The following is a 24,985-nucleotide window of genomic DNA, read 5'->3' as shown; positions in this document are numbered from 1 at the left end:
TATTTAGTGTGAGCCTCAAAATAATATTGGAGATATGGGCAAAGAGTAGCTAATACTGACGATCAAGGTAAGAATAGACATAGCTATAACATTCTACTCCTGTTTGATTAAACTGTCGCGGCATTATTCTATTGATTGAAATTTGAGCAGTGGTTTCAGTGGCTAATGTAGCTAACTAGCTAGCTACCTACGGTGGAGAGGTCGATTTGATACAATAAAATCTATGTTTCCAGCCCATCTGAGCACATTCCTGCTAAATAGTTAATCTGCTTTGAATTGAATGTAATGTAAACGTATTATAATGTAAACGTATCTATTTTGTGAATGTGGCTGATATCATTGAACAAAACAGTATGTGGAGGGTCAATCTTGTCAAGGTAAAATGAGTTAGCTAGCCAAGTTGTGCTATATAGCTGGGCTGCTCGGATGAGACGTGAACCCTGGGCTGTATTACATTAGTGGAAACCAAGACTATTCTCAGGGCAGGTTTGACTTTTCGTAGCACAGGTTAGGAGAACTTAAGCAGCAGGTTAGGATAATTAACATGGTAGGTTAGGAGAATTAGGTTAACCTGTTAGTGTGTAGGAGGCGCTATTTTCACTTTGGGAAAAAATCGTGCCCAAATGAAACGGCCTTGTACTCTGTTCTAGATCGTACAATATGCATATTATTATTACCATTGGATAGAAAACACTCTCAAGTTTCTAAAACTGTTTGAATTATATCTGTGAGTAAAACAGAACTCATTTTGCAGCAAACTTCCAGACAGGAAGTGAAAAATCTGAAATCGAGGCTCTGTTCCAGGGCCTGCCAATTCAACTGGCTTATATCTATCGATATACATGCACTTCATACGCCTTCCACTAGATGTCAACAGGCAGTGGGAGGTGAAATGGGGTGTCTAGCTTGATCTGAGGTCGAACAAGAGCTTTTGGAGTGACAGGTCTGGAAATTTCATTGTCTTCGAAGGTGCGAGAAGGAACCCCAGATTGCCTTCTGAAAAGCGTTCGGTATACACGGCTAATATCTCCGGCTCTGATTTTATTTGATACATGTGATAATATCATCGTAAAGTATGTTTTTTCAACCGAGTTTTATCAGATTATTCAACGTTTATCGGGACTTTTGGAGTTTTCCGTTGTTTGCGTCGATAGAAGATGGACATGTTCGCGCCACTTGGCTAGCTAAGGTTGCTAATTCGACAGGAGAAAAGGACATTCTAAAACCAAACAACGATTTATTCTAGACCAAGGACTCCTTGTACAAGATTCTGATGGAAGCTCAGCAAAAGTAAGAACAATTTATGATGTTATTTCGTATTTTTGTGTGAAATGTTTAGTCCTATTCTCCGCCCTTTTAGCGGGCGCTGTCTCGCAATAACGCAAGCTGTATGTCGTACTAAAGTTATTTAAAAAAATCTAACACAGCGGTTGCATTAAGAACCAGTGTATCTTTCATTTGCCATACAACAAGTATTTTTATGTAAAGTTTATGATGAGTTATTTGGTCAGATTAGGTGAGTGTCAGAAATATATCCGGACATTCTGGGAAAGAGTTGCTACATTTTCACAATGTATAACCACGGTTTTCAGCTCTAAATATGCACATTTTCGAACAAAACATAAATGTTTTGTGTAACATGATGTTATAAGACTGTCATCTGATGAAGTTGTCCAAAGGTTAGTGATTTATTTTATATTTATTGCTGGTTTTTGCTAAAGCTATCTTTGCGGTGAATAAATGCGGTTGTGTGTTTGGCTATTGTGGTAAGCTAATATATTTCTATATTGTGTTTTCGCTGTAAAACACTTAAAAAATCGGAAATATTGGCTGGATTCACAAGATGTTTATCTTTCATTTGCTGTACACCATGTATTTTTCAGTAATGTTTTATGATGAGTATTTATTTATTTCACGTTGCTCTCTGTAATTATTCTGGCTGCTTCGGTGCTATTTGTGATTGTAGCTGCAATGTAAAACTATGATTTATACCTCAAATATGCACATTTTTCGAACAAAACATAAATGTATTGTGTAACATGTTATAAGACTGTCATCTGATGTAGTTGTTTCTTGGTTAGTGACTAATTATATCTATATTTTGTCGGTTTTTTGAAAGCTACCTATGCGGTGGATAAATAGCGTTGTGTGTTTGGCTATTGTGGTGAGCTAACATAAATATATATTGTGTTTTCGCTGTAAAACATTTTAAAAATCGGAAATGTTGGCTGGATTCACAAGATGTTTATCTTTCATTTGCTGTATTGGACTTGTTAATGTGTGGAAGTTAAATATTTCGGAAAAATATTTTTTGAATTTCGCGCTCTGCGAAGGCAGCGGAATGTTGTGGGTGTTCCTCTAGCGGAACCCCGGGGCGAGAAAGGTTAAGGTTATGAAAAGGTTTGCTCCCAACACGACTCGAACATATCTAGCTACAACCTGCCCCGAGAACAGTCTTAGTTTCCACTAATGCGATGCTGCAAACCCGGGAGCCTGGCAATGTTACAAAGTCAACTAACAATTTCAATAAAGGCTATCCTGCTTGAATTCAATTTTGAATATGGCTGAGAAATAAATATATTGAGTGTCAATGTTGTTGGGATATAACGTTAGCTAGCTAGCAAAAAAACGTGTGTAGCAAGCTAGCTAGCTACTGTTGCTAAGATACAAGAGAGTGGCTAGGTTTCAGTTTTGCCTCACAGCTCGGTACATAGAACAGATAGATCGCCAATGAGGAAATGCTGCATTTTCCCCTTTGAATTACAAAATATGATTTGTAATCCTAATTCTGTCAATCTTTTTCTGTTTCTCCTTTAACAAAAATATTAGCCAGTTAGCGCCATTTAATTAGTTAGCTTTCCATCATTGTTTGCTGTAAAAGATGCAGAGAAAAATATTGTTTTTAACAACAACACCTTTCTCGAGTATTCGAACGGAAGGAGGTGATTATAATTAATCGTTCTCTGTGATTCGACTGTCACTTTTGACAACTTTGTGGAATATATTGGAGGTCATTTAAAAAAATGCCTATTGGATAATGCTAATAAATTAAACACCCTTTTTCTTCGAAAATTTGCGAACCGATCGCAGTGCCACCTGGTGACCGTTTAGGGAATGAAGTTCTCAGCTGAGGTCCCAAATGTTGTTCAGGAATATGGAGTATTGACAGGGAAAAGAGGGGATAAACTCACTTGCATGCATTGCGACTATCGTCACGTCTATAATGTACTTATCTACCTCAATTACCTCGTACCCCTGCACATCGACTCGGCGCTGGTATCCTGTGTATCTAGCCAAGTTATTGTTACTCATTGTGTATGCATTCCTTGTGTTATTATTTGTTCTATATTTTTCTCTGTGTAACCGATGTGAAATGGCTAGCTAGTTAGCGGTGGTGCACGCTAATAGCGGTTCAATCGGTGATAGCGGTTCACTTGCTTTGAGACCTTGAAGTAGTGGTTCCCCTTGCTCTGCAAGGGGAACCACTGCTTTTGTGGAGCGATGGGAAACGATGCTTCGTGGGTGACTGTTGTTGATGTGTGCAGAGGGTCCCTGGTTTGCGAGGGGACGGACTAAAGTTATACTTTACATCTGCATTGTTGGGAAGGACCCATAAGTAAGCATTTCACTGTTAGTCTATACCTGTTGTTTACAAAGCATGTGACAAATACGATTTGATTGATCAAAATGGCTTCAAAAATAAGTTTTTGCTCTTTCTGTATGAGTAGGCTACTCACCCTCTGCAATCCTCCCATCCAATTTCCCACTCATTAGTAACCGGTACATTTTGCACAGTCATTTTGCTGCTTGTAGAACTGATTAAAAACAGTTGAGGAGAAAAAAAGTGTTACTAATATGGAGGGAAAGACAACATTTTCCCTCTGTGTTGCTCTACTTTGTTGTGAACAGGACCAGGGACATGCGCCGGTGCTTTCATCTTTTGCCTGATTAATTCCTCTTGAGAAATGTCCTCACCTGAAGATTGGCTAGTTAAAAACTTTTCTGCTCTCCTCGCTACAATTTTTCTAAACAGCTGATGCAAAAATAATGAGACCGGCACTTTAATTAACGAGGCTGTTTTGGGGAAGAGATAAACAAGTAAATGATTAAATCCGTCTGACGCTCTATCAAATGGAGGACCTTGCTTTTACCGGGGAGGAACACCGCGGTGGTCTGGCATGAGATGCTCTGGGTGTGACTTGATTCATCTTTCGATGGAAGAAGATGTATTAGAGAGACCTCGTTCAGCACAGTGAATAATCCCATAGGCAGCACCTGTTGACATAATGTGTCATATAGGATACAGTTATTTTGCTATACATTTTACTGGGCTATACCCACACCGATTTGAGAGACACAAACAAAGATTAATCTGAAATATGTTTCAGAAATTCAATCAACCACACACCCTTCAACACTGTAGTCTTTGTCTTTATTTTGTCACGTTGTCATGTCAAATATATGTTTATAGGACATATATATATGACATGTATAATTTGATTTCTTTACAATAGAGAAACAACATAGAGATGACACACTATTTTGATTTCTAAGTAGAAGCTTTGTTTAAATAGTGCATATAAATCATTTATATTTTTTTCAAATACACATTTATATCAAGCTCCCACTGGTCTTTATGTCTGTCTGCATTGTTTCACATTATTCACATACATGTGTGTGTGTTTTCAGTGTCTTAAATGTATGAATTCATTCCTCTCTGCAGTCCAGGCTGCTGTGGCTCTATTACAGAAACTAGGGGCCAATTAGTTAAGCAGGTGGTCCTACCCCCTCCCGTGTCATCGATGCAGGTGGGCGGAGTCTCTCCTTGCAAGTTGGCGAGAAATAATCCAATCAGCTGGCAGAAGGTTTGGCACAATAAATTCCAGCACCTTTTCCCACCACTGTTGACAGGAAGCTGTTTGCCCCTCCATTCACCAGGGGGACGTTTTGTTTACCAAGCCCCTGGGCCTCTCTTTGAACACCTGCCTGAGGACCCCTGCTCTTGGGAAAGCTGTAGAGCAGTCTGGGTGTATACCGCATGCTCTTTTTCTTGGACTCCAGCACGGTCACAGCAATAAAAGTGTTTGTGCTGTTCAACCCGGCAACACCTGATCCGGATTCTGCTGTCCCAGAGGCCACAAGGCTAGAGTGTTGGAACGGGTCCCCTGGCCCTACTAGAGTTTCAGAGGAGCCCTGGTGCGTGTGAATAGGGCTTGTCTCTGACACCAGTGCAGTCTTGATGTTGTAGGGACGCACATGACTGGGTCTGTCCTCTAACTCTAGTACAGTCAAAGAGGTGGAGGAGGAGGAGTTAGGGGGTGTGTGGCTTCTGCCACCGGCAGGTGCCTGCGCCATGTAACCTGGCCCGGCAAGACCTCCTCCATGCGACACCCTCTTCCTGCTCCCGTCCACGTGACCCCTCTCGCGGTCGTGTTCCTGGAGAGAGGGGATGATAGGGACGGAGTGCGTGCGGAGAGAGGGAGGAGCGGGTGTTATTCCTCTGTCAAGACGGGTGCAGGGAACATCCCTCCATCCCTTCTTCTCTGCGGAACGAGACATGGTTTGCATATTCGGGAACCCGCTGTGCTGGTGATCGTCACCTCCATCCCTTCCAGTGTCAAACCTGCAGGGATGCAGAGAACAGAAAAAAAAATGGGTGGAGATTATGACCTTTTGTTACCAGACCTTTATTGCATGATTTCTCATTTTCACAAGAGAGATAATCTTTTGGAATTATTTATGATCTACGTCATGGACAGTCTACTCTGGCTGCTTAAATGTTTAACTGAAAATTCTTTCTCTTGTGACAACCTTATCAGAGATTTAAGGCTTTAGCATCAAAGCTGGGGTATGCCTGACCCGGGTTTGAGCGGCTATATGAAAACCTGCCTGAAAGAATACCTGAATGTCCAGATAGCAGAAATGTTGAAATTAGGCCTAGCATTAGGTGGGTGAGTGCATATGAATCAAGGAACGTTGCCTGAAGAACCGAAAGTGTTGCAGAGTTGAAGATGCTATTTGACAGTAAAATGTTAAATAATGCCATCGGGCTAACTGGCTTTAAAGGCACAATCTGGGGTATTTCCTGCAATATTATTCTCAAAGAATATAACTTATAAATGTTTTGGGAGCTTAGTACAATTGTCTTACTCTACCAAAACCCAAATTAAAGTTATATTACTCGATTATGTTTATGTTATCATTTGAATCCTAGTTTTGAACTATCATGTCATTCTCGTGGACTGTCGGGTCCTTGTATCCATAGCTCCAGCTATGATTTTGAGAGTGGTTACATTTCCCCAGCCCCATCTCTATGCTTAAGTGTTAGGGATGTTTTTGGACCTTTTACAAGTAAACAAGAAAAAAAAGATTGTCTTTTAAACCCCATACCAAACCTAAATCATATACACCAGAGACTATTGTGTCCAAGGTCACTAGAATAAGATGTCTTATACTATACTGACGCAGAAACATATGGTACTGTATTGAGCTCGAACTCTAAAAAGTGTCTTAAATCTCATACGTTGTTAGTGAAACCTACTAAGACCCGCTCAACAAGCCTTTAGGAGTGAGCCATTATTATTGTCTGACTTCAGAGACCGTTTGGACCATAACTGAGTTTACATTTTTAATTACTTTCCCCGTTCTTCTGTATTATAGGTGGAAGCCTGGGCATTGTAAAATGTCTAAAAATAACTGTCATAACAAATTAGGTTTCAATCCATTCTTCATCTGTGAATGGTAAATATGTGTTTCTGACAGTGTTTAATGAAACTGGCAATGCTCTATGGGGATTTACTGTCAAAATTGAAAACACAGGTGACTTCTCATGCCCATTTTCCCGCTCTTGTTTTCTCTCTCTCTCTTTGGTCTTTCTCTCTCTCCCTTCCTCCCCCTCTCTCTCTGTCTCCCTCACTCTCTCACTCTTTTTCTCACTCCCTAACTCTGTCTCTGTGTTCTCTCTCGCTCCCTCTCACTCTCCATCTTTTACTGCTCATTCCTCATTCCAGGAGAGAGGGTGTCTCCATGGCAACAAGGGGGGTGGGGATGTTAGTGTTGTATGGCTGTTAAGTATAGAAATAGGTCAATCGTACTTCCATTGGCCTTGCTTTGCTGATGGATCTGTAAACGGGTTATCAATAGTTAATTTGTTCAACTAGTCAAATATAACTGTCACAATCTTTGCATGTCGGTGAAAAAAAAAAACTCTTATACCACTCGTTCCCCGAGCATTTGCAAGCCTCATGTTACCAATAATTGCCTATGGCTACAGATTCCTCCTCTGCGGCTTTAAAAAAATTATTCTAGTTAGTTCTCTCTCTCTCTCTCTCTCTCTCTCTCTCTCTCTCTCTCTCTCTCTCTCTCTCTCTCTCTCTCTCTCTCTCTCTCTCTCTCTCTCTCTCTCTCTCTCTCTCTCTCTCTCTCTCTCTCTCTCTCTCTCTCTCTCTCTCTCTCTCTCTCTCTCTCTCTCTCTCTCTCTCTCTCTCTCTCTCTCTCTCTCTCTCTCTCTCTCTCTCTCTCTCTCTCTCTCTCTCTCTCTCTCTCTCTCTCTGCATCTGTGTGTATTTGTTTGTTTGTGAATGCATACTGTGTGTATGTGTGTGTGCGCACACGTGACGGAATGTGCATACTCTACATGTGCACGTGCATACTTTGTGTGTGTGTGTGTAATGCGTGAAAAGTCTGCACACTGAATGTGTGTGTGCATAGTGTGCGTATGCACGCATACTAGTCTGCATACTGTATGTGTTTGCGTGTGTTTGTGCAGTGCTATAGGAGGAGATCTTCTCACAGCCCTTGAAATAATATGCTGAACTGCCTGCATGCTGCACTGTTTAAGAATGTTAATTATGGAAATAGGTCATATATAAAGAGTTTGACAGCAGTGTGTATCTTACAAGTCACTGTGATACTCAATCAGGTTGGCATGTTAATAAGAATACTGCCAGGGACTTTTAAGTGCAAAATATGCTCTGGGAGAGCTATGGGCACATCCCAAATGACACCCTATTCATTTTGAAGTGCACTACTTTTGGCCAGGGTCTACTCATGGGATGCACGTTTCAGCACAATATTGTTTTGAACATTATTTTGAAGACTGACTCCTAGACTGAACGTTGTACTCAATGCATTTTCAATTGGAGGCAAATCATTTGCTGAAAAACCTTTGGTCATCATTGAGATGTTGTCAGATTGACTTTAGATGTGGTATAACATTTGCTAATTTAGACAAAACAATAATTAACCTTTGTGAAGAATGATTGGGCACCACTCAACTTTCGTCTGAAGGTGGGCCTTGAAATGCATCCACAGGTACACCTCCAATTGACTCAAATGATGTCAATTAGCCTATCAGGAGCTTCTAAAGCCTTGACATAATTTTCTGGATTTTTCCAAGTTGTTTAAAGGCACAGTCAACTTAATGTATGTAAACTTCTGACCCACTGGAATTGTGATACAGTGAAATAATCTGTCTGTAAACAATTGTTGGAAACATTACTTGTGTCATGCACAAAGTAGATGTGCTAAAACTATAGTTTGTTTACAAGAAATTTGTGGAGTGGTTGAAAAATGAGTTTTAATGGCTCCAACCTAAGTCAATGTAAACTTCCGACTTCAACTGTATATACACTGCTCAAAAAAATAAAGGGAACACTTAAACAACACAATGTAACTCCAAGTCAATCACACTTCTGTGAAATCAAACTGTCCACTTAGGAAGCAACACTGATTGACAATAAATTTCACATGCTGTTGTGCAAATGGAATAGACAAAAGGTGGAAATTATAGGCAATTAGCAAGACACCCCCAATAAAGGAGTGGTTCTGCAGGTGGTGACCACAGACCACTTCTCAGTTCCTATGCTTCCTGGCTGATGTTTTGGTAACTTTTGAATGCTGGCGGTGCTTTCACTCTAGTGGTAGCATGAGACGCAGTCTACAACCCACACAAGTGGCTCAGGTAGTGCAGCTCATCCAGGATGGCACATCAATGCGAGCTGTGGCAAGAAGGTTTGCTGTGTCTGTCAGCGTAGTGTCCAGAGCATGGATGCGCTACCAGGAGACAGGCCAGTACATCAGGAGATGTGGAGGAGGCCGTAGGAGGGCAACAACCCAGCAGCAGGACCGCTACCTCCGCCTTTGTGCAAGGAGGAGCACTGCCAGAGCCCTGCAAAATGACCTCCAGCAGGCCACAAATGTGCATGTGTCAGCATATGGTCTCACAAGGGGTCTGAGGATCTCATCTCGGTACCTAATGGCAGTCAGGCTACCTCTGGCGAGCACATGGAGGGCTCTGCGGCCCCACAAAGAAATGCCACCCCACACCATGACTGACCCACCGCCAAACCGGTCATGCTGGAGGATGTTGCAGGCAGCAGAACGTTCTCCACGGCACATGTCACATGTGCTCAGTGTGAACCTGCTTTTATCTGTGAAGAGCACAGGGCGCCAGTGGCGAATTTGCCAATCTTGGTGTTCTCTGGCAGATGCCAAACGTCCTGCACGGTGTTGGGCTGTAAGCACAACCCCCACCTGTGGACGTCGGGCCCTCATACCACCCTCATGGAGTCTGTTTCTGACCGTTTGAGCAGACACATGCACATTTGAGGCCTGCTCAAACGGTCAGAAACAGACTCCATGAGGGTGGTATGAGGGCCCGACGTCCACAGGTGGGGGTTGTGCTTACAGCCCAACACCGTGCAGGACGTTTGGCATCTGCCAGAGAACACCAAGATTGGCAAATTCGCCACTGGCGCCCTGTGCTCTTCACAGATAAAAGCAGGTTCACACTGAGCACATGTGACATGTGCCGTGGAGAACGTTCTGCTGCCTGCAACATCCTCCAGCATGACCGGTTTGGCGGTGGGTCAGTCATGGTGTGGGGTGGCATTTCTTTGTGGGGCCGCAGAGCCCTCCATGTGCTCGCCAGAGGTAGCCTGACTGCCATTAGGTACCGAGATGAGATCCTCAGACCCCTTGTGAGACCATATGCTGACACATGCACATTTGTGGCCTGCTGGAGGTCATTTTGCAGGGCTCTGGCAGTGCTCCTCCTTGCACAAAGGCGGAGGTAGCGGTCCTGCTGCTGGGTTGTTGCCCTCCTAGGGCCTCCTCCACATCTCCTGATGTACTGGCCTGTCTCCTGGTAGCGCATCCATGCTCTGGACACTACGCTGACAGACACAGCAAACCTTCTTGCCACAGCTCGCATTGATGTGCCATCCTGGATGAGCTGCACTACCTGAGCCACTTGTGTGGGTTGTAGACTGCGTCTCATGCTACCACTAGAGTGAAAGCACCGCCAGCATTCAAAAGTGACCAAAACATCAGCCAGGAAGCATAGGAACTGAGAAGTGGTCTGTGGTCACCACCTGCAGAACCACTCCTTTATTGGGGGTGTCTTGCTAATTGCCTATAATTTCCACCTTTTGTCTATTCCATTTGCACAACAGCATGTGAAATTTATTGTCAATCAGTGTTGCTTCCTAAGTGGACAGTTTGATTTCACAGAAGTGTGATTGACTTGGAGTTACATTGTGTTGTTTAAGTGTTCCCTTTATTTTTTTGAGCAGTGTATATTTCGTTTTGTACTACATCTTGTACTACTTTTTATAACTTTTTTATATAAATGTGTATTGCACTGTTGAGAAGAGCTTGCAAGTAACCATTTTACATGACCGTTTTCACCCTGTATCCTGTGCATGTGACCAATAAACGTTGATTTGATTTTAGAATGCTCATAACAATGGTGTTACGCGACCGATTTATGGATGTGCAACCATGAATACGGCATTGGTCAAAAGTAGTGCACTATGTTGGGAATAGGGGTGTCATTTCGGACGTATTTGGGATTGCTATACTGACAGACATCTTACATAGTCACATCGTCACTCAAGTTCCAAGCTGCCAGCAAATTATGCTAACTAAACCTCCTTGGTAAAATAAGAATAGTGTTGTCAGTATTGACAGTGACATGGAGATATGATTGGGCAATGCTTTGTTTTACAGGCCTTTTTAACTGGTGTTTGTCTGGCATTTACTAAGAAAAAAATATAATAATGGTAACCAGCAGTATCTTTTGGTATGTTGAATTCAAAACAATAGCAGACGTGCACAAAGTCTCCTTGGTTAAATAGGAATAGCTTACTTTAGAGTATGACTATAGACATGGTATGATTCTTTTATAGGCATTTTTTTGCTGGTGTTATCAGCTGTATCGTTTGGTATGTCAAATTTAACACAATAGCGGACGTGCACAATGTTGGTGAGGCTACAGTTTGATGTAATTTAGCACTTTGAACGCTGCCGTCATTCCTTCACACTCACTACAGTGGCTCGTTTGCTAACTTCAGCAGTTGAATCAGGGTATCATAGCTTGCTCTCCCTTTCTCAGTTTTTCAATCAGCATTAGCATGATTGGTCATGATTAGTATGATTGGTCCCTTACCTGGCAATTGGGTGCATTGTACTGTAGTAACGTGTGGAGGAATGTGTAAATTTACATTTTAACAAAGATTTTCTAAAAGGAAACACTGAACTTCAGAAGAAATTGTTCCCAATAAAGTGGGAAGTGAACTGGCCACCGGAGGGCTGGCTGCTCTCGGATCCCATAAAAGGGGGTTTTGTGTTCAAAGAGATCTGTCTAATGAAGGTCTCTGACCGAAACGTTTTCTAACCTTGGATTTACAATAAATAATATATTGTCACAATGGAGACAGTGTCAAGCCTCAGCTTCTGATGCATCACTCTGATCTCAATCTTTAAGTCTTTACTGAAGACTTATCTCTTCAGTAGGTCATATGATTGAGTGTAGTCTGGCCCAGGAGTGTGAAGGTGAACGGAAAGGCTCTGGAGCAACGAACCGCCCTTGCTGTCTCTGCCTGGCCGGTTCCCCTCTCTCCACTGGGATTCTCTGCCCCTAACCCTATTACAGGGGCTGAGTCACTGGCTTACTGGTGCTCTTTCATGCCGTCCCTAGGAGGGGTGCGTCACTTGAGTGGGTTGAGTTACTGACGTGATCTTCCTGTCTGGGTTGGCGCCCCCCCTTGGTTTGTGCTGTGGTGGAGATCTTTGTGGGCTATACTCGGCCTTATCTCAGGATTGTAAGTTGGTGGTTGAAGATATCCCTCTAGTGGTGTGGGGGCTGTGCTTTGGCAGAGTGGGTGGGGTTATATCCTTCCTGTTTGGCCCTGTCCGGGGGTATCATCGGATGGGGCCACAGTGTCTCCTGACCCCTCCTGTCTCAGCCTCCAGTATTTATGCTGCAGTAGTTTATGTGTCGGGGGGCTAGGGTCAGTTGTTTATACCTGGAGTACTTCTCCTATCTTGTCCTGTGTGAATTTAAGTATGCTCTCTCTAATTCTTTCGTTCTCTCTTTCTTTCTCTCTCTCGGAGAACCTGAGCCCTAGGACCATACGTCACGGCAAACCGGGCATGATGACTCCTTGCTGTCCCCAGTCCACCTGGCCTTGCTGCTGTTCCAGTTTCAACTGTTCTGCCTGCTGTTATGGAACCCCTACCTGTTCAACTCTTAATGATCGGCTATGAAAAGCCAACTGACTTTTATTCCTGATTATTATTTGACCATGCTTGTCATTTATGAACATTTTGAAAATCTTGTCTCTCTCTAATTCTCTCCTTCTCTCTCTCTTTCTCTCTCTCGGAGGACCTGAGCCCTGGGACCGTGCGTCGGGGCTGCCGGGCGTGATGGCTCCTTGCTGTCCCCAGTCCACCTGGCCTTGCTGCTATTCCAGTTTCAGCTGTTCTGCCTGCGGTTATGGAACCGCCACCTGTCCCGGACCTGCTATTTTCAACTCTTGATGATCGGCTATGAAAAGCCAACTGAAAATTATTCATGATTATTATTTGACCATGCTTGTCACTTATGAACATCTTGGCATAGTTCTGTTATAATCTCCACCCAGCACAGCCAGAAGAGGACTGGCCACCCCTCATAGCCTGGTTTCTCTCTAGGTTTCTTCCTAGGTTTTGGCCTTTCTAGGGAGTTTTTCCTAGCCACCGTGCTTCTACACCTGCATTGCTTGCTGTTTGGGGTTTTAGGCTGGGTGTCTGTACAGCACTTCGAGATATTAGCTGATGTACGAAGGGCTATATAAAATAAACTTGATTTGATTTGATTTGATCCCAGGTACCATCTCCTGCCATTGTGCCCTTGAGCAAGGTACTTAACCACTGAAGCCTCTTAACATGTGCCTGTGTGTGTGGAAGGGGTTTCTCACAAGAATTGACAATCAGTATAGTACAGTACAGTTGAGTATCTCCTCTATTCTTATTCTTTCTAAAGCATAATCAATCAATTATTTTGACACCAGTGACCCGCTCTCTAGGGTTGCTCCCTAATCATGTCATCATAATGCTACATCAGGTGCCCACCGTCTTGTGAGAACATTTGACGGATACTCCTCTGCAAAGAAAGTGCCAGCGGGGTTTCGTCTCATGTTGACTGCTCTATTCAATCTCATTTTGGACTTCTCGTTGCAATTGAATGGCTGAGATGCTTTCTTCAATCGCTGCCAGTAAGCAGTATTAGAATGTGTTTTCAATAGCGGCGTGCATTTAAATCACACACAGAGCTAACTGTTAAGACGCTGTGTTGTCAATATCCCAGACTGAATGCATTCTGAAGATAGGGCCAATAGTGCAGAGTCATGGTTAATGCTTATGGCTTGGCATGTGCTGAATATCTGCTGCAAAGGAGTGACTATATTTTGCACCACCGACGCAGTGTTTGGAAAGGCAATGATGACAAATGTGGAATAGCGCTACAGCAAGGTATTCCTTGCTGTAGCGCTATTCCACATTTGTCATCATTGCCTTTCCAAACACTGCGTCGGTGGTGCAAAATATAGTCACTTATAGCCATAAGCATTAACCATGACTCTGCACTATTGGCCCTATCTTCAGAATCTTCACACCACTAGAGGTTTCTCGATATTCAGAATAAAGGGAAAAATATACAAGCATGGTTGCACTTTAAACTTTTCCCTATTTTACTGTCTATCTAGCACTTCGTAGACCATCTTTGAGTTACCAAAAATTTACCAAGGTAATACTTTGGAAGTATTTAAACCTTAATTGTGTTAAAAATGCACTTTGCAAAAATCACTCCGGCATTGCCTGGTTGCTAAAATTCTAATATTTCGCCTAACTTCTGTATGTTTGACAAAACAAGCAAGTGTAGTGTAGAGAATTATTGTACCATCTAAACCACTGTGAAATATATTTTCCTTATCCACAAATATTGTATTTTCAGCTGTGTACAAAACCGAAAGTAAAAGATACAAAAACTAAACTTCATAGAAATAGCAATAGAACAGATCTACCATTCCTTAGACTTGATTTCAATGAGAAAGACAAATCTATAACTCACATTTCTATGTGAATTTTGTTGGGTAGCCCAAAAAGTTACATTTTGCAGCATTAAGTCATTTAAGTAAATTTTGCTCAAGTTAGTTAAAGGTAAACAGATGATTTATACTCTTGAATATTATACTGAACAAAAATATAAACGCAACATGTAAAATGTTGGTCCCATGTTTCATGAGCTGAAATAAAAAATCCCAGAAATGTTAGACACACACATTTTTAAAAATATTATTTCTAAAAGTATTTCTCCAAAGTTTTGTTCACAAATTTGTTAGTGAGCATTTCTACTTTTCCAAGATAATTCATCCACCTGACAGGTGTATCATATCAAGAAGCTGAGTAAACAGCATGATCATTACACAGGTGCACCTTGTGCTGGGCACAATTAAAAGCTACTCTAAAATGTGCAGTTTTGTCACACAACTCAATGCCACAGATGTCTCAAGTTTTTAGGGAGCGTGCAATTGGCGTTATGAATGCAGGAATGTCCACCAGAGTTGTTGCCAGAGAATTTAATGTTAATTTCTCTATCATAAGCCTCCTGCAATGTCATTTTAGAGAATAGGGCAGAACGTCTAACCGGCCACAGAAATGCAAATCATGTGTATGGCGTCGTGTGAGCGAGCGTTTTGCTGATGTCAACGTTGTGAACATAGTGCCCATGGTGGCGGTGAGGTTATGGTTAGGGTAGGCATAAGCTACGGACAACGAACACAATTGCATTTTATCGATGGCAATTTGAATGCACAGAGATACCATGTCAAGATCCTGAGGCCCATTGTCGTGACATTCATCCGCCGCCATCACCTCATGTTTCTGCATGATAATGCACAGCCCCATGTTGCAAGGATCTGTACACAATTCCTTGATGCTGAAAATGTCCCAGTTCTTCCATGGCCTGCACACTCACCAGACATGTCACCCATTGAGCATGTTTGGGATGCTCTGAATTGATGTGTACGACAGCGTGTTCCAGTTCCCACCAACTTCACACAGCCATTGAAGAGGAGTGGGACAACATTTCACAGGCCAAAATCAACAGCCTGATCAACTCTATGTGAAGGAGATGTGTGCTGTGAAATCTGTGAATGTATTTTCATGTTTTTAAAATGGTATAAACTGCCTTATTTTTGCTGGACCCCAAGAAGAGGAGCTGCCTTGACAGCAGCTAATAGGGATCCATAATAAATACAAATACACCAAATACTGACTGGTTTTCTGATTGCTGCCCTTACATACCCTCTTAAAGACTCTGCCTCCATCTCTGTAGACTCCACCTCCTCCAGGTGCTTATATGCGGGGCCAGCAACCCTTGGTCCTCGAGAGATGGGCGGGGTCCTCATGTGATGAGTGTCCCAGTGTCTTTGGACTGGACTGAGGGACAGGGATCTACTCCTGGAACGAGCCATGATAAAGTATACGTAAGACAGAAACAGAAAACATTGATCAAAATATTGGAAAGGGTCACAAATGGATAACAATTGGGTCAGTGGTTATAGATGCTTAAAGGGCCACACTGTAGTTCCCACACTGTAGTTTCTCTTCAGCAATAAAAAAAAAACACTATTTCACCTTTATTTAACTAGGTAGGCCAGTTGAGAACAAGTTCTCATTTACAACTACGACCTGGCCAAGATAAAGCAAAGCAGTGCAACACAAACAACAACACAGAGTTACACATGGAATAAACAAACGTACAGTCAATAACACAATAGAAAAGTCTATATACAGTGTGTGCATATGAGGTAGGATTAGGGAGGTAAGGCAATAAATAGGCCATGGTGAAGTAATTACAATTTGGCAATTAAACACTGGAGTCATAGATGTGCAGAAGATGAATGTGCAAGTAGAGATACTGGGGTGCAAAGGAGCAAAAATAAATAAATAAAAGTATGAGGAGGAGGAAGTTGGATGGGATATTTACAGATGGGCTATGTACAGGTGCAGTGATCTGTAAGCTGCTCTGACAGCTGGTGCTTAAAGTTAGTGAGGCAGGAATTTGCTTTGGGGGTGACCAGTGAAATATACCTGCTGGAGCATGTGCTACGGGTGGGTGCTGCTATGGTGTCCAGTGAGCTGAGATAAGGCGGTGCTTTACCTAGCAAAGACTTATAGATGACCTGGAGCCAGTGGGTTTGGCGACGAATATGAAGCGAGGGCCAGCCAACGAGAGCATACAGGTCACAGTGGTGGGTAGTATATGGAGCTTTGGTGACTAAACGGATGGCACTGTGATAGACTGCATCCAATTTGCTGAGTAGAGTGTTGTAGGCTATTTTGTAAATTACATTGCCGAAGTCAAGGATCGGTAGGATAGTCAGTTTTACGAGGGTATGTTTGGAAGCATGAGTGAGGGATGCTTTGTTGCGAAATAGGAAGCCGATACTAGATTTAATTTTGGACTGGAGATGCTTAGTGAGTCTGGAAGGAGAGTTTACAGTCTAACCAGACACCTAGGTATTTGTAGTTGTCCACATATTCTAAGTCAGAACCGTCCAGAGTAGTGATGCTTGATGGGTGGGCAGGTGCGGGCAGCAATCGGTTGAAGAGCATGCATTTAGTTTTACTTGCATTTAAGAGCAGTTGGTGACCATGGAAGGAGAGTTGTATGGCATTGAAGCTCGTCTGGAGATTAGTTAACACAGTGTCCAAAAGAAGGGCCAGAAGTATACAGAATGGTGTCGTCTGCGTAGAGGTGGATAAGAGAATCACCAGCAGCAAAAGTGACATCATTGATGTATACAGAGAAAAGAGTCGGCCCGAGAATTGAACCCTGTGGCACCCCCATAGAGACTGCCAGAGGTCAGGACAACAGGCCCTCCGATTTGACACACTGAACTCTGTCTGATAAGTAGTTGGTGAACCAGGCGAGGCAGTCATTTGAGAAGCCATGGCTGTTGAGTGATTGACAGAGTCGAAAGCCTTGGCCAAGTCGATGAATACAGCTGCACAGTATAGTATTTTATCGATGGCGGTTATGATATCGTTTAGGATCTTGAGCATGGCTGAGGTGCACCCATGACCAGCTCGGAAACCAAACTGCATAGCAGAGAAGGTACGGTGGGATTGGAAATGGTCGGTGATCTGTTTGTTAACTTGGCTTTCGAGGACCTTAGAAAGGCAGGGTAGGATAGATATAGGTCTGTAACAGTTTTGGTCTAGAGTGCCTCCCCCTTTGAAGAGGGGGATGACTGCGGCAGCTTTTCAATCTTTGGTGATCTCAGACGATACGAAAGAGAGGTTGAACAGGCTAGTAAAAAGGGTTGCAACAATTGCGGCAGATAATCTTTAGAAAGAGAGGGTCCAGATTGTCTAGCCCGGCTGATTTGTAGGGGTCCATATTTTGCAGCTCTTTCAGAACATCAGCTATCTGGATTTGGGTGAAGGAGGAGTGGGGGAGGCTTGGGCAAGTTCCTGTGGGGGGTGCAGGGCTGTTGACCGGAGTAGGGGTAGCCAGGTGGAAAGCATGGCCAGCCGTAGAAGAATTCTCATTGAAATTCTCAATTATCGTGGAGTTATCGGTGGTGACAGTGTTTCCTAGCCTCAGTGTAGTGGGCAGCTGGGAGGAGGTGCTCTTATTCTCCATGGACTTTACAGTGTCCCAGAACTCTTTGGAGTTTGTGCTACAAGATACAAATTTCTGTTTGAAAAAGCTAGCCTTTGCTTTCCTAACTGCCTGTGTATATTGGTTCCTAACTTCCCTGAAAAGTTGCATATCGCGGGGGCTATTTGATGCTAATGAAGTACGCCACAGGATGTTTTTGTGCTGGTCAAGGGCAGTCAGGTCTGGAGTGAACCAAGGGCTATATCTGTTCCTGGTTCAACATTTTTTGAATGGAGCATGCTTATTTAAGATGGTGAGGAAAGCACTTTTAAAGAATAACCAGGCATCCTCTACTGACGGAATGAGGTCAATATCCTTCCAGGATACTCGGGCCAGGTCGATTAGAAAGGCCTGCTCGCTGAAGTGTTTTACGGTGAACTCAGGCAATGAGGCAGTGATCGCTAAGACAGCAGAGGTGTATTTGGAGGGCAGGTTGGTCAGGATGATCTATGAGGGTGCCCGTGTTTACGGATTTGGGGTTGTACCTGGTAGGTTCATTGATAATTTGTGTGAGATTGAGGGCATCTATCTTAGATTGTAGGGCGGCCAGGGTGTTAAGCATGTCCCAGTTTAGGTCACCTAACAGTACGAGCTCTGAAGATAGATGGGGGTCAATCAATTCACATATGGTGTCCAGGGCACAGCTGGGGGCAGAAGGTGGTCTATAGCAAGCGGCAACAGTGAGAGACTTGTTTCTGGAAAGGAGGATTTTTAAAAGTAGAAGCTCGAATTGTTTGGGCACAGACCTGGATAGTATGACAGAACTCTGCAGTAGATTGCAACTCCGCCCCCTTTGGCAGTTCTATCTTGTCGGAAAATGTTAGTTAGGGAAATTGGAAATTTCAGGATTTTTGGTGGCCTTCCTAAGCCAGGATTCAGACACGGCTAGGACATCCGGGTTGGCGGAGTGTGCTAAAGCAGTGAATAAACAAATTTAGGGAGGAGGCTTCTAATGTTAACATGCATGAAACCAAGGCTTTTATGGTTACAGAAGTCAACAAATGAGAGCGCCTGGGGAATGGGAGTGGAGCTAGGCGCTGCAGGGCCTGGATTAACCTCTACATCACCAGAGGAACAGAGGAGGAGGAGGATAAGGGTATGGCTAAAGGCTATAAGAACTGGTTGTCTGGTGCGTTCGGAACAGAGAGTAAAAGGAGCAGGTTTCTGGGCACGGAAGAATAGATTCAAGGCATAATGTACAGACAAGGGTATGGTAGGATGTGAATACAGTGGAGGTAAACCTAGGCATTGAGTGACGATGAGAGAGGTATTGTCTCTAGAGACACCATTTAAACCAGGTGAGGTCACCGCATGTGTGGTGGAACAAAAGGGCTAGCTAAGGCATACTGAACAGGGCTGGAGGCTCTACAGTAAAATAAGACAATAATCACTAACCAAAGCAGCGATGGACAAGGCATATTGACATTTGGGAAAGGCATGCATAGCCGAGTGATCATAGGTTCCAGTGAGTATTGTCGTAGCTGAATCAGAATTAGTTAGGTAACATAGATAAATAAGATGTTTTATTTACTTTCATAATATGCTTATGTGAGATACTTGTCATTAGAATGTCTCCTTTTGGACTATACTGTTGGCAGTTGCATTTTTCCTTTCTTCTCTAGGGAAAAGTAACTTGGGGCCCAGAGAGGGGAGAGGTCAGGCTTGTCTTTTACATGTCTGGTAATATGCAGAATATCAGAAAGGGAGAAGTCAGAATTGAACATTGTCTTCATATGTGAATGTATCTGTTAAACCATGTGAAGGGCTCCACAATGTCTGTACGCCAGTCACTCCCTCCTTTTCCCATTGGGGGGAGGAGTATGGCAGTGTCTTGAACCATTGTATTACCCCTCTGATTTTGAAATTATCTTTCATAGTATATGACCTAGAGGCTCACTCCCCTCAGTGAGCTTGTCCAGGAGGGGGTGTATTTGAGATGGGGGTATCTAAAGTTGACAATTGATATATGTCATTGGATGAGGTAATGTTTTGGTACTATGAAGTACCAAGAACGAGATTAGAACCTCGTCTTAGAGACCAAACTGAACGATCATTTATAGCTAATGCTATCTGGCTATGGGATACTCCTCTCTCAAGTAAAAGGCCCTTTGTGAAGTTCCTGAGATCTGTGGTTCGTCATGTGAGTTGAGAGGGGTGTATCTTGGCTATAAAAGATACTAGAATTATTTTGTAAGGACTCTCAGAGAATTCATTTATAGACACTGAATTGATCTGAGAGTCAAAGGGCTATGGTAAAGCTCATATGAATTAAAGATGAAGTTTAAGTATAACTCTGACTTGTGTGTGGTTTATAACTCTCATCATTTAGTAATACAGGAAATTACCACGACAGTATCTAGGAAGGCTGGAGACACACTGATTCAGACAGCTAGCGGGCCGGGGTTAGCAGGCTAGCAGAAGGGCCTTAGGGGGACGTCGCAACGGAATAGTCTGTTGTTGCCCCCTCGGGCGGTTACGTCGGCAGACCAGTCGTGATGGATCGGCAAGGCTCCGTGTAGGCAGTAAAAGGGTCCAGGCCAATTGGCAAAATAGTTATTGTAGCCCAAGAAATTGGCTTATGGAATTGTTCAGCTAACAGTCCGATATGCTCTAGACAGCTAGTGGGCCGAGGCTAGCAGGCTAGCAGATGGGCACTCAGGGGACATCGCGACGGAGGAGACTGTTGAAACCCCCCTTGGGCGGATTATGTCGGTAGACCAGTCGTGATGGATCAGCGGGGCTCCGTGTCAGCAGTAAAAGGGGTTCAGGCCAATTGGCAAAATAGGTATTGTAGCCCCAAGGAGTGGCTGATGGACCTCTTCAGCTAGCCGGGAGATGGGCCTAGCATAGGCTAGCTCCAGGCTAACTGGTGCTTGCTTCGGGACAGAGACGTTATCCACTAGTAGCCACTCGGATAGCAGCTAGTTAGCTGCGATGATCCAAGTTAAAAGGTTCAGAGCTTGCTGTAGGAATCCGGAGATGTGCTGGAGAAAAAGAAGTCCGGTATGCTCTGGGTTGAATCGCGCTGTGCAGCCTGGCAGGAGTTGACCGGGCTAAAGGTTAGTTGATGACCGCTAGCAGTGGCTAGCTGACTACTAGCTAGTAGCTAGTTAGCTGTCTAGCTTCGTTTGGGGTTTCCGGTTCTAATGTAAAGAAAATAGCAGATCCATACCACATTGGGTGAGGCGGGTTGCAGGAGAGTATGTTGAAGTTGAGGTTAAAAAATATTTAAAAAAATATACGAAATATATACGAAGAAAAAAAGATATATACACGGGACACGACAAGATGAAGACAAAGACGCCTGACTGTTATGCCGTCTTGGATATCAGAAACAGGAAACTATAAAGAAATACATGGCACATGAACACCTCATATACCAACATCTATTGCAATTGCAATCTTATTTGAATATACAAATATAACCTCAGCAAAAATAGAAAAGTCCCTTTTTCAGGACCCTGTCTTTCAAAGATAATTCATAAAAATCCAAATAACTTCACAGATCTTCATTGTAAAGGGTTATTCATTGTAAACACCTCATTAGACGTCATGCAGAATAAAGATTTTGTTCATGTTGAAATTGTACATATAAAGTTTATTTTTAAAGATGTGACTGTGAAGATATTTTTTGCTTGATTCTAACGGTTTCCCATGCTTGTTCAATGAACCATAAACAATTAATGAACATGCACCTGTGGAATGGTCGTTAAGACACTAACAGTTTACAGATGGTAGGCAATTAAGGTCACAGTTATGAAAACTTAGGACACTAAAGAAGGCTTTCTACTGACTCTGAAAAACACCAAAAGAAAGATGCCCAGGGTCCCTGCTCATCTGTGTGAAAGTGCCTTAGGCATGCTGCAAGGAGGCATGGGCACTGCAGATGTGGCAAGGGCAATAAATTGCAATGTCCGTACTGTGAGACGCCTAAGACAGCGCTACAGGGAGACAGGATGGACAGCTGATCGTCCTCGCAGTGGCAGACCACGTGTAACAACACCTGCACAGGATCGGTACATCCGAACATCACACCTGTGGGACAGGTACAGGATGGCAACAAAAACTGCCCGAGTTACACCAGGAACGCACAATCCCTCCATCAGTGCTCAGACTGTCCGCAATAGGCCGAGAGAGGCTGGACTGAGGGTTTGTAGGCCTGTTGTAAAGCAGGTCCTCACCAGACATCACCGGCAACAACGTTGCCTATAGGCACAAACCCACCGTCGCTGGACCAGATGGTCGGATTCGCATTTATCGTCGAAGGAATGACCGTTACACCGAGGCCTGAACTCTGGACGCGGGATCGATTTGGAGGTGGAGGGTCCGTCATGGTCTGGGGCGGTGTGTCACAGCATCATCGGACTGAGCTTGTTGTGTTAATCTCAACGCTGTGCGTTACAGGGAAGACATCCCTCCTCCCTCATGTGGTACCCTTCCTGCAGGCTCATCCTGACATGACCCTCCAGCATGACAATGCCACCAGCCATACTACTCATTCTGTGGGTGATTTCCTGCAAGACAGGAATGTCAGTGTTCTGCCATGGCCAGCGAAGAGCCCGGATCTCAATCCCATGGAGCATGTCTGGGACCTGTTGGATCGGAGGGTGAGGGCTAGGGCCATTCCAGGTGCCTTGCAGGTGCCTTGGTGGAAGAGTGGGGTAACATCTCACAGGAAGAACTGGCAAATCTGGTGCAGTCCATGAGGAGGAGATGCACTGCAGTACTTAATGCAGCTGGTGGCCACACCAGATACTGACTGTTACTTTTGATTTTGACTCCCCCTTTGTTCAGGTACACATTATTCAATTTTTGTCTGTCACATGTCTGTGGAACTTGTTTAGTTTATGTATCAGTTGTTGAAATTTGTTATGTTCATACAAATATTTACACATATTAAGTTTGCTGAAAATAAACGCTGTTGACGGTGAGAGAACGTTTCTTTTTTTGCTGAGTTTACATTTCCCCATCTGTTGTGAAGCCATCAGTGTGATTTTCATGCTAGCCGCTAACTTCGTAAAACTGTAAATAAAATGGAAATGTCCTGATTCATACTGCTTTTGATGCAGATAAAGGCCTTTGTGCCTTGCAACGGAGCCTAAATGCATATTAACATGTTTATTACCAATTACAATTACCATAAATCTTTTTTACATTCCATGAAAGCACTGTTTATTTTTTTTCAATAACATATATTTGCCATTTTGGGGTTGATTAAATGTCTTACCTGGCTGCATCCACTTCTGTAACTGGAGCGGCCCATTTAAACTAGAGGTGAGGGAAGAACGAGAGAAGAATTTCTACTGTTCAAGTACCTGAAGCGTTTCCCTTTGGAGAGTGCTCTGTTGAGAATAGGTGGAGCTGCTGTGGGTGCGCCAGCTGGCAGACTGCTGTCCCCTTCAGGAGGGGAGGACCCATGAGTTTTGCAGCACTGCAGTGAAAGAAAACAAAGGCCAAATAAGGACATGATTTGAGGAAAATAGGAAATTGGAAAGTCGATATTAGGACCCAATACAGTTTGTGGACATATACAAACATAATGAATACACGTACGCACACAAGCCCACATACACGATAGCCTAAGATAACACGATATACACTCAGCAGAAGCAGCCGCAATAGTCCTTAGTCAATGTAGGAGATGTTCCCCCATGATATGTGGCCCTACCAGCCCAGGCAGAGTCCCTTTAATTAAACTGCAGATTAAGTCAACACTTTCTGATTACACTCCATGGCGGCTCTCCCACGACTATCTACAGAGGCCAGGAATTAATCCCAGACAAGATTACATTAATGGATTCCTAAAGAATTTCGCCTCAATTCTCTATTTTTTCCTCTATCAAAATTAGAACCATTATCTCACAAGGGCGCCTGTACTGGGATCCTTGATGCACGCAAGGCCCAGTGCGATGCCCCAAAGCCTCATGAACACAGAGAATAACAGCAGATAATAGTGTTTATCCAGTGACTAAAGTTCTTATGTTTGTCAGCCTCCGTCCTTACGGTGCATTATTAAGGCGATTGGATGTGACTTAGGTTGTGTCTCAAATTGCAACCTATTCCCTACTTATATCATGCACAGTGAATAGGGTAGTGCACTAGAGAATAGGGTTCCATTTGGGGATTTTTTTCAGAGCTCTCATTGCTGATAAGCCCACTCACTCTTCTCTCCCTTCCCGTAGGGACCTGTTACAGCTTGTTCTCCTCCGGGGCAGGAAAATTTGATCATTTTGACCACCCTCGCAAACTTGGCTGGGGGGAACGTCCCGGAGTGACAAGAGGAATTTGACATGAGAAGGCAGGATTGCAATCGGTGTCTTCGGAGTCTGTCGGTGCAAACATGACCAGGATGTCGTAAAACTATGAGACTTCTGTAATTGCCAGTTGTGGCACCTCCTCTCTTAAACAGTCTGTCACATTTGAGTTTTTGTTATTGTTTGTGTTTTTATTGACATATACAGTATATACAGGTGTGGCCAAATATATTGGCACCCTTGAATTTTCTTAAATAGTTCCCTATTTTAAAAAAAAAGAGGGGGAAAAATGACATTATTTTTGGGGACAAAATCATAAAGAAAGAAAGTGCTACAGTCAGATGCAGTCTAGAGTCAATGCATGGCATGTTCATAGAAGTCTACAAGCTAAAACACACATGATCATGGACAATGACGCACACCCACTCCACAGCACTCTAATGCAACACAGTAGGAGTTTCAGTAACAGGTTCATCCTGCCCAAAATATCCACAGAGAGGTTCAGAAGGTCAATAAATATGATTTATTATCACACATTTTTATTTTAGAAAATAAACACGAATGGCATTGACAAAATTATTGGCACCCCGGAGCTAGTACTTAGTTGCACAGCCTTTGGCCAAGATAACTAAAAACAAACGCTTCTTATAGCCATCAATGAGCTTACTGCAACGTTCTTCTGGCAATTTGACCCATTTTCTAGCATCAAACTGCTCTAATTCTTCAATGTTTAAGGGTT

General features: G+C 43.3%; 1 protein-coding gene across 1 annotated transcript in view; it reads right to left on the bottom strand.

The window, feature by feature from the left end:
* Positions 1-4,410: 4,410 nt before the first annotated feature.
* nrg3b (neuregulin 3b) overlaps positions 4,411-24,985 on the bottom strand; it is a 432,713-nt gene continuing 412,138 nt past the window's right edge. Inside the window, exons 7-9 of the mRNA XM_071391067.1 lie at positions 23,308-23,423; positions 15,628-15,783; positions 4,411-5,623 (exon numbers count right to left, since the gene is read on the bottom strand). Coding sequence (XP_071247168.1) covers positions 4,852-5,623; positions 15,628-15,783; positions 23,308-23,423 — 1,044 coding nt within the window. The 3' untranslated portion in view covers positions 4,411-4,851. The remainder of the gene's footprint in view (positions 5,624-15,627; positions 15,784-23,307; positions 23,424-24,985) is intronic.

The sequence above is a fragment of the Salvelinus alpinus genome, chromosome 3, assembly GCF_045679555.1.
Source record: "Salvelinus alpinus chromosome 3, SLU_Salpinus.1, whole genome shotgun sequence".
NCBI lineage: Eukaryota > Metazoa > Chordata > Actinopteri > Salmoniformes > Salmonidae > Salvelinus > Salvelinus alpinus.
The sequence above is the reverse complement of the archived record's forward strand: the minus strand, read 5'-3'. Positions and strand labels throughout refer to the sequence as shown.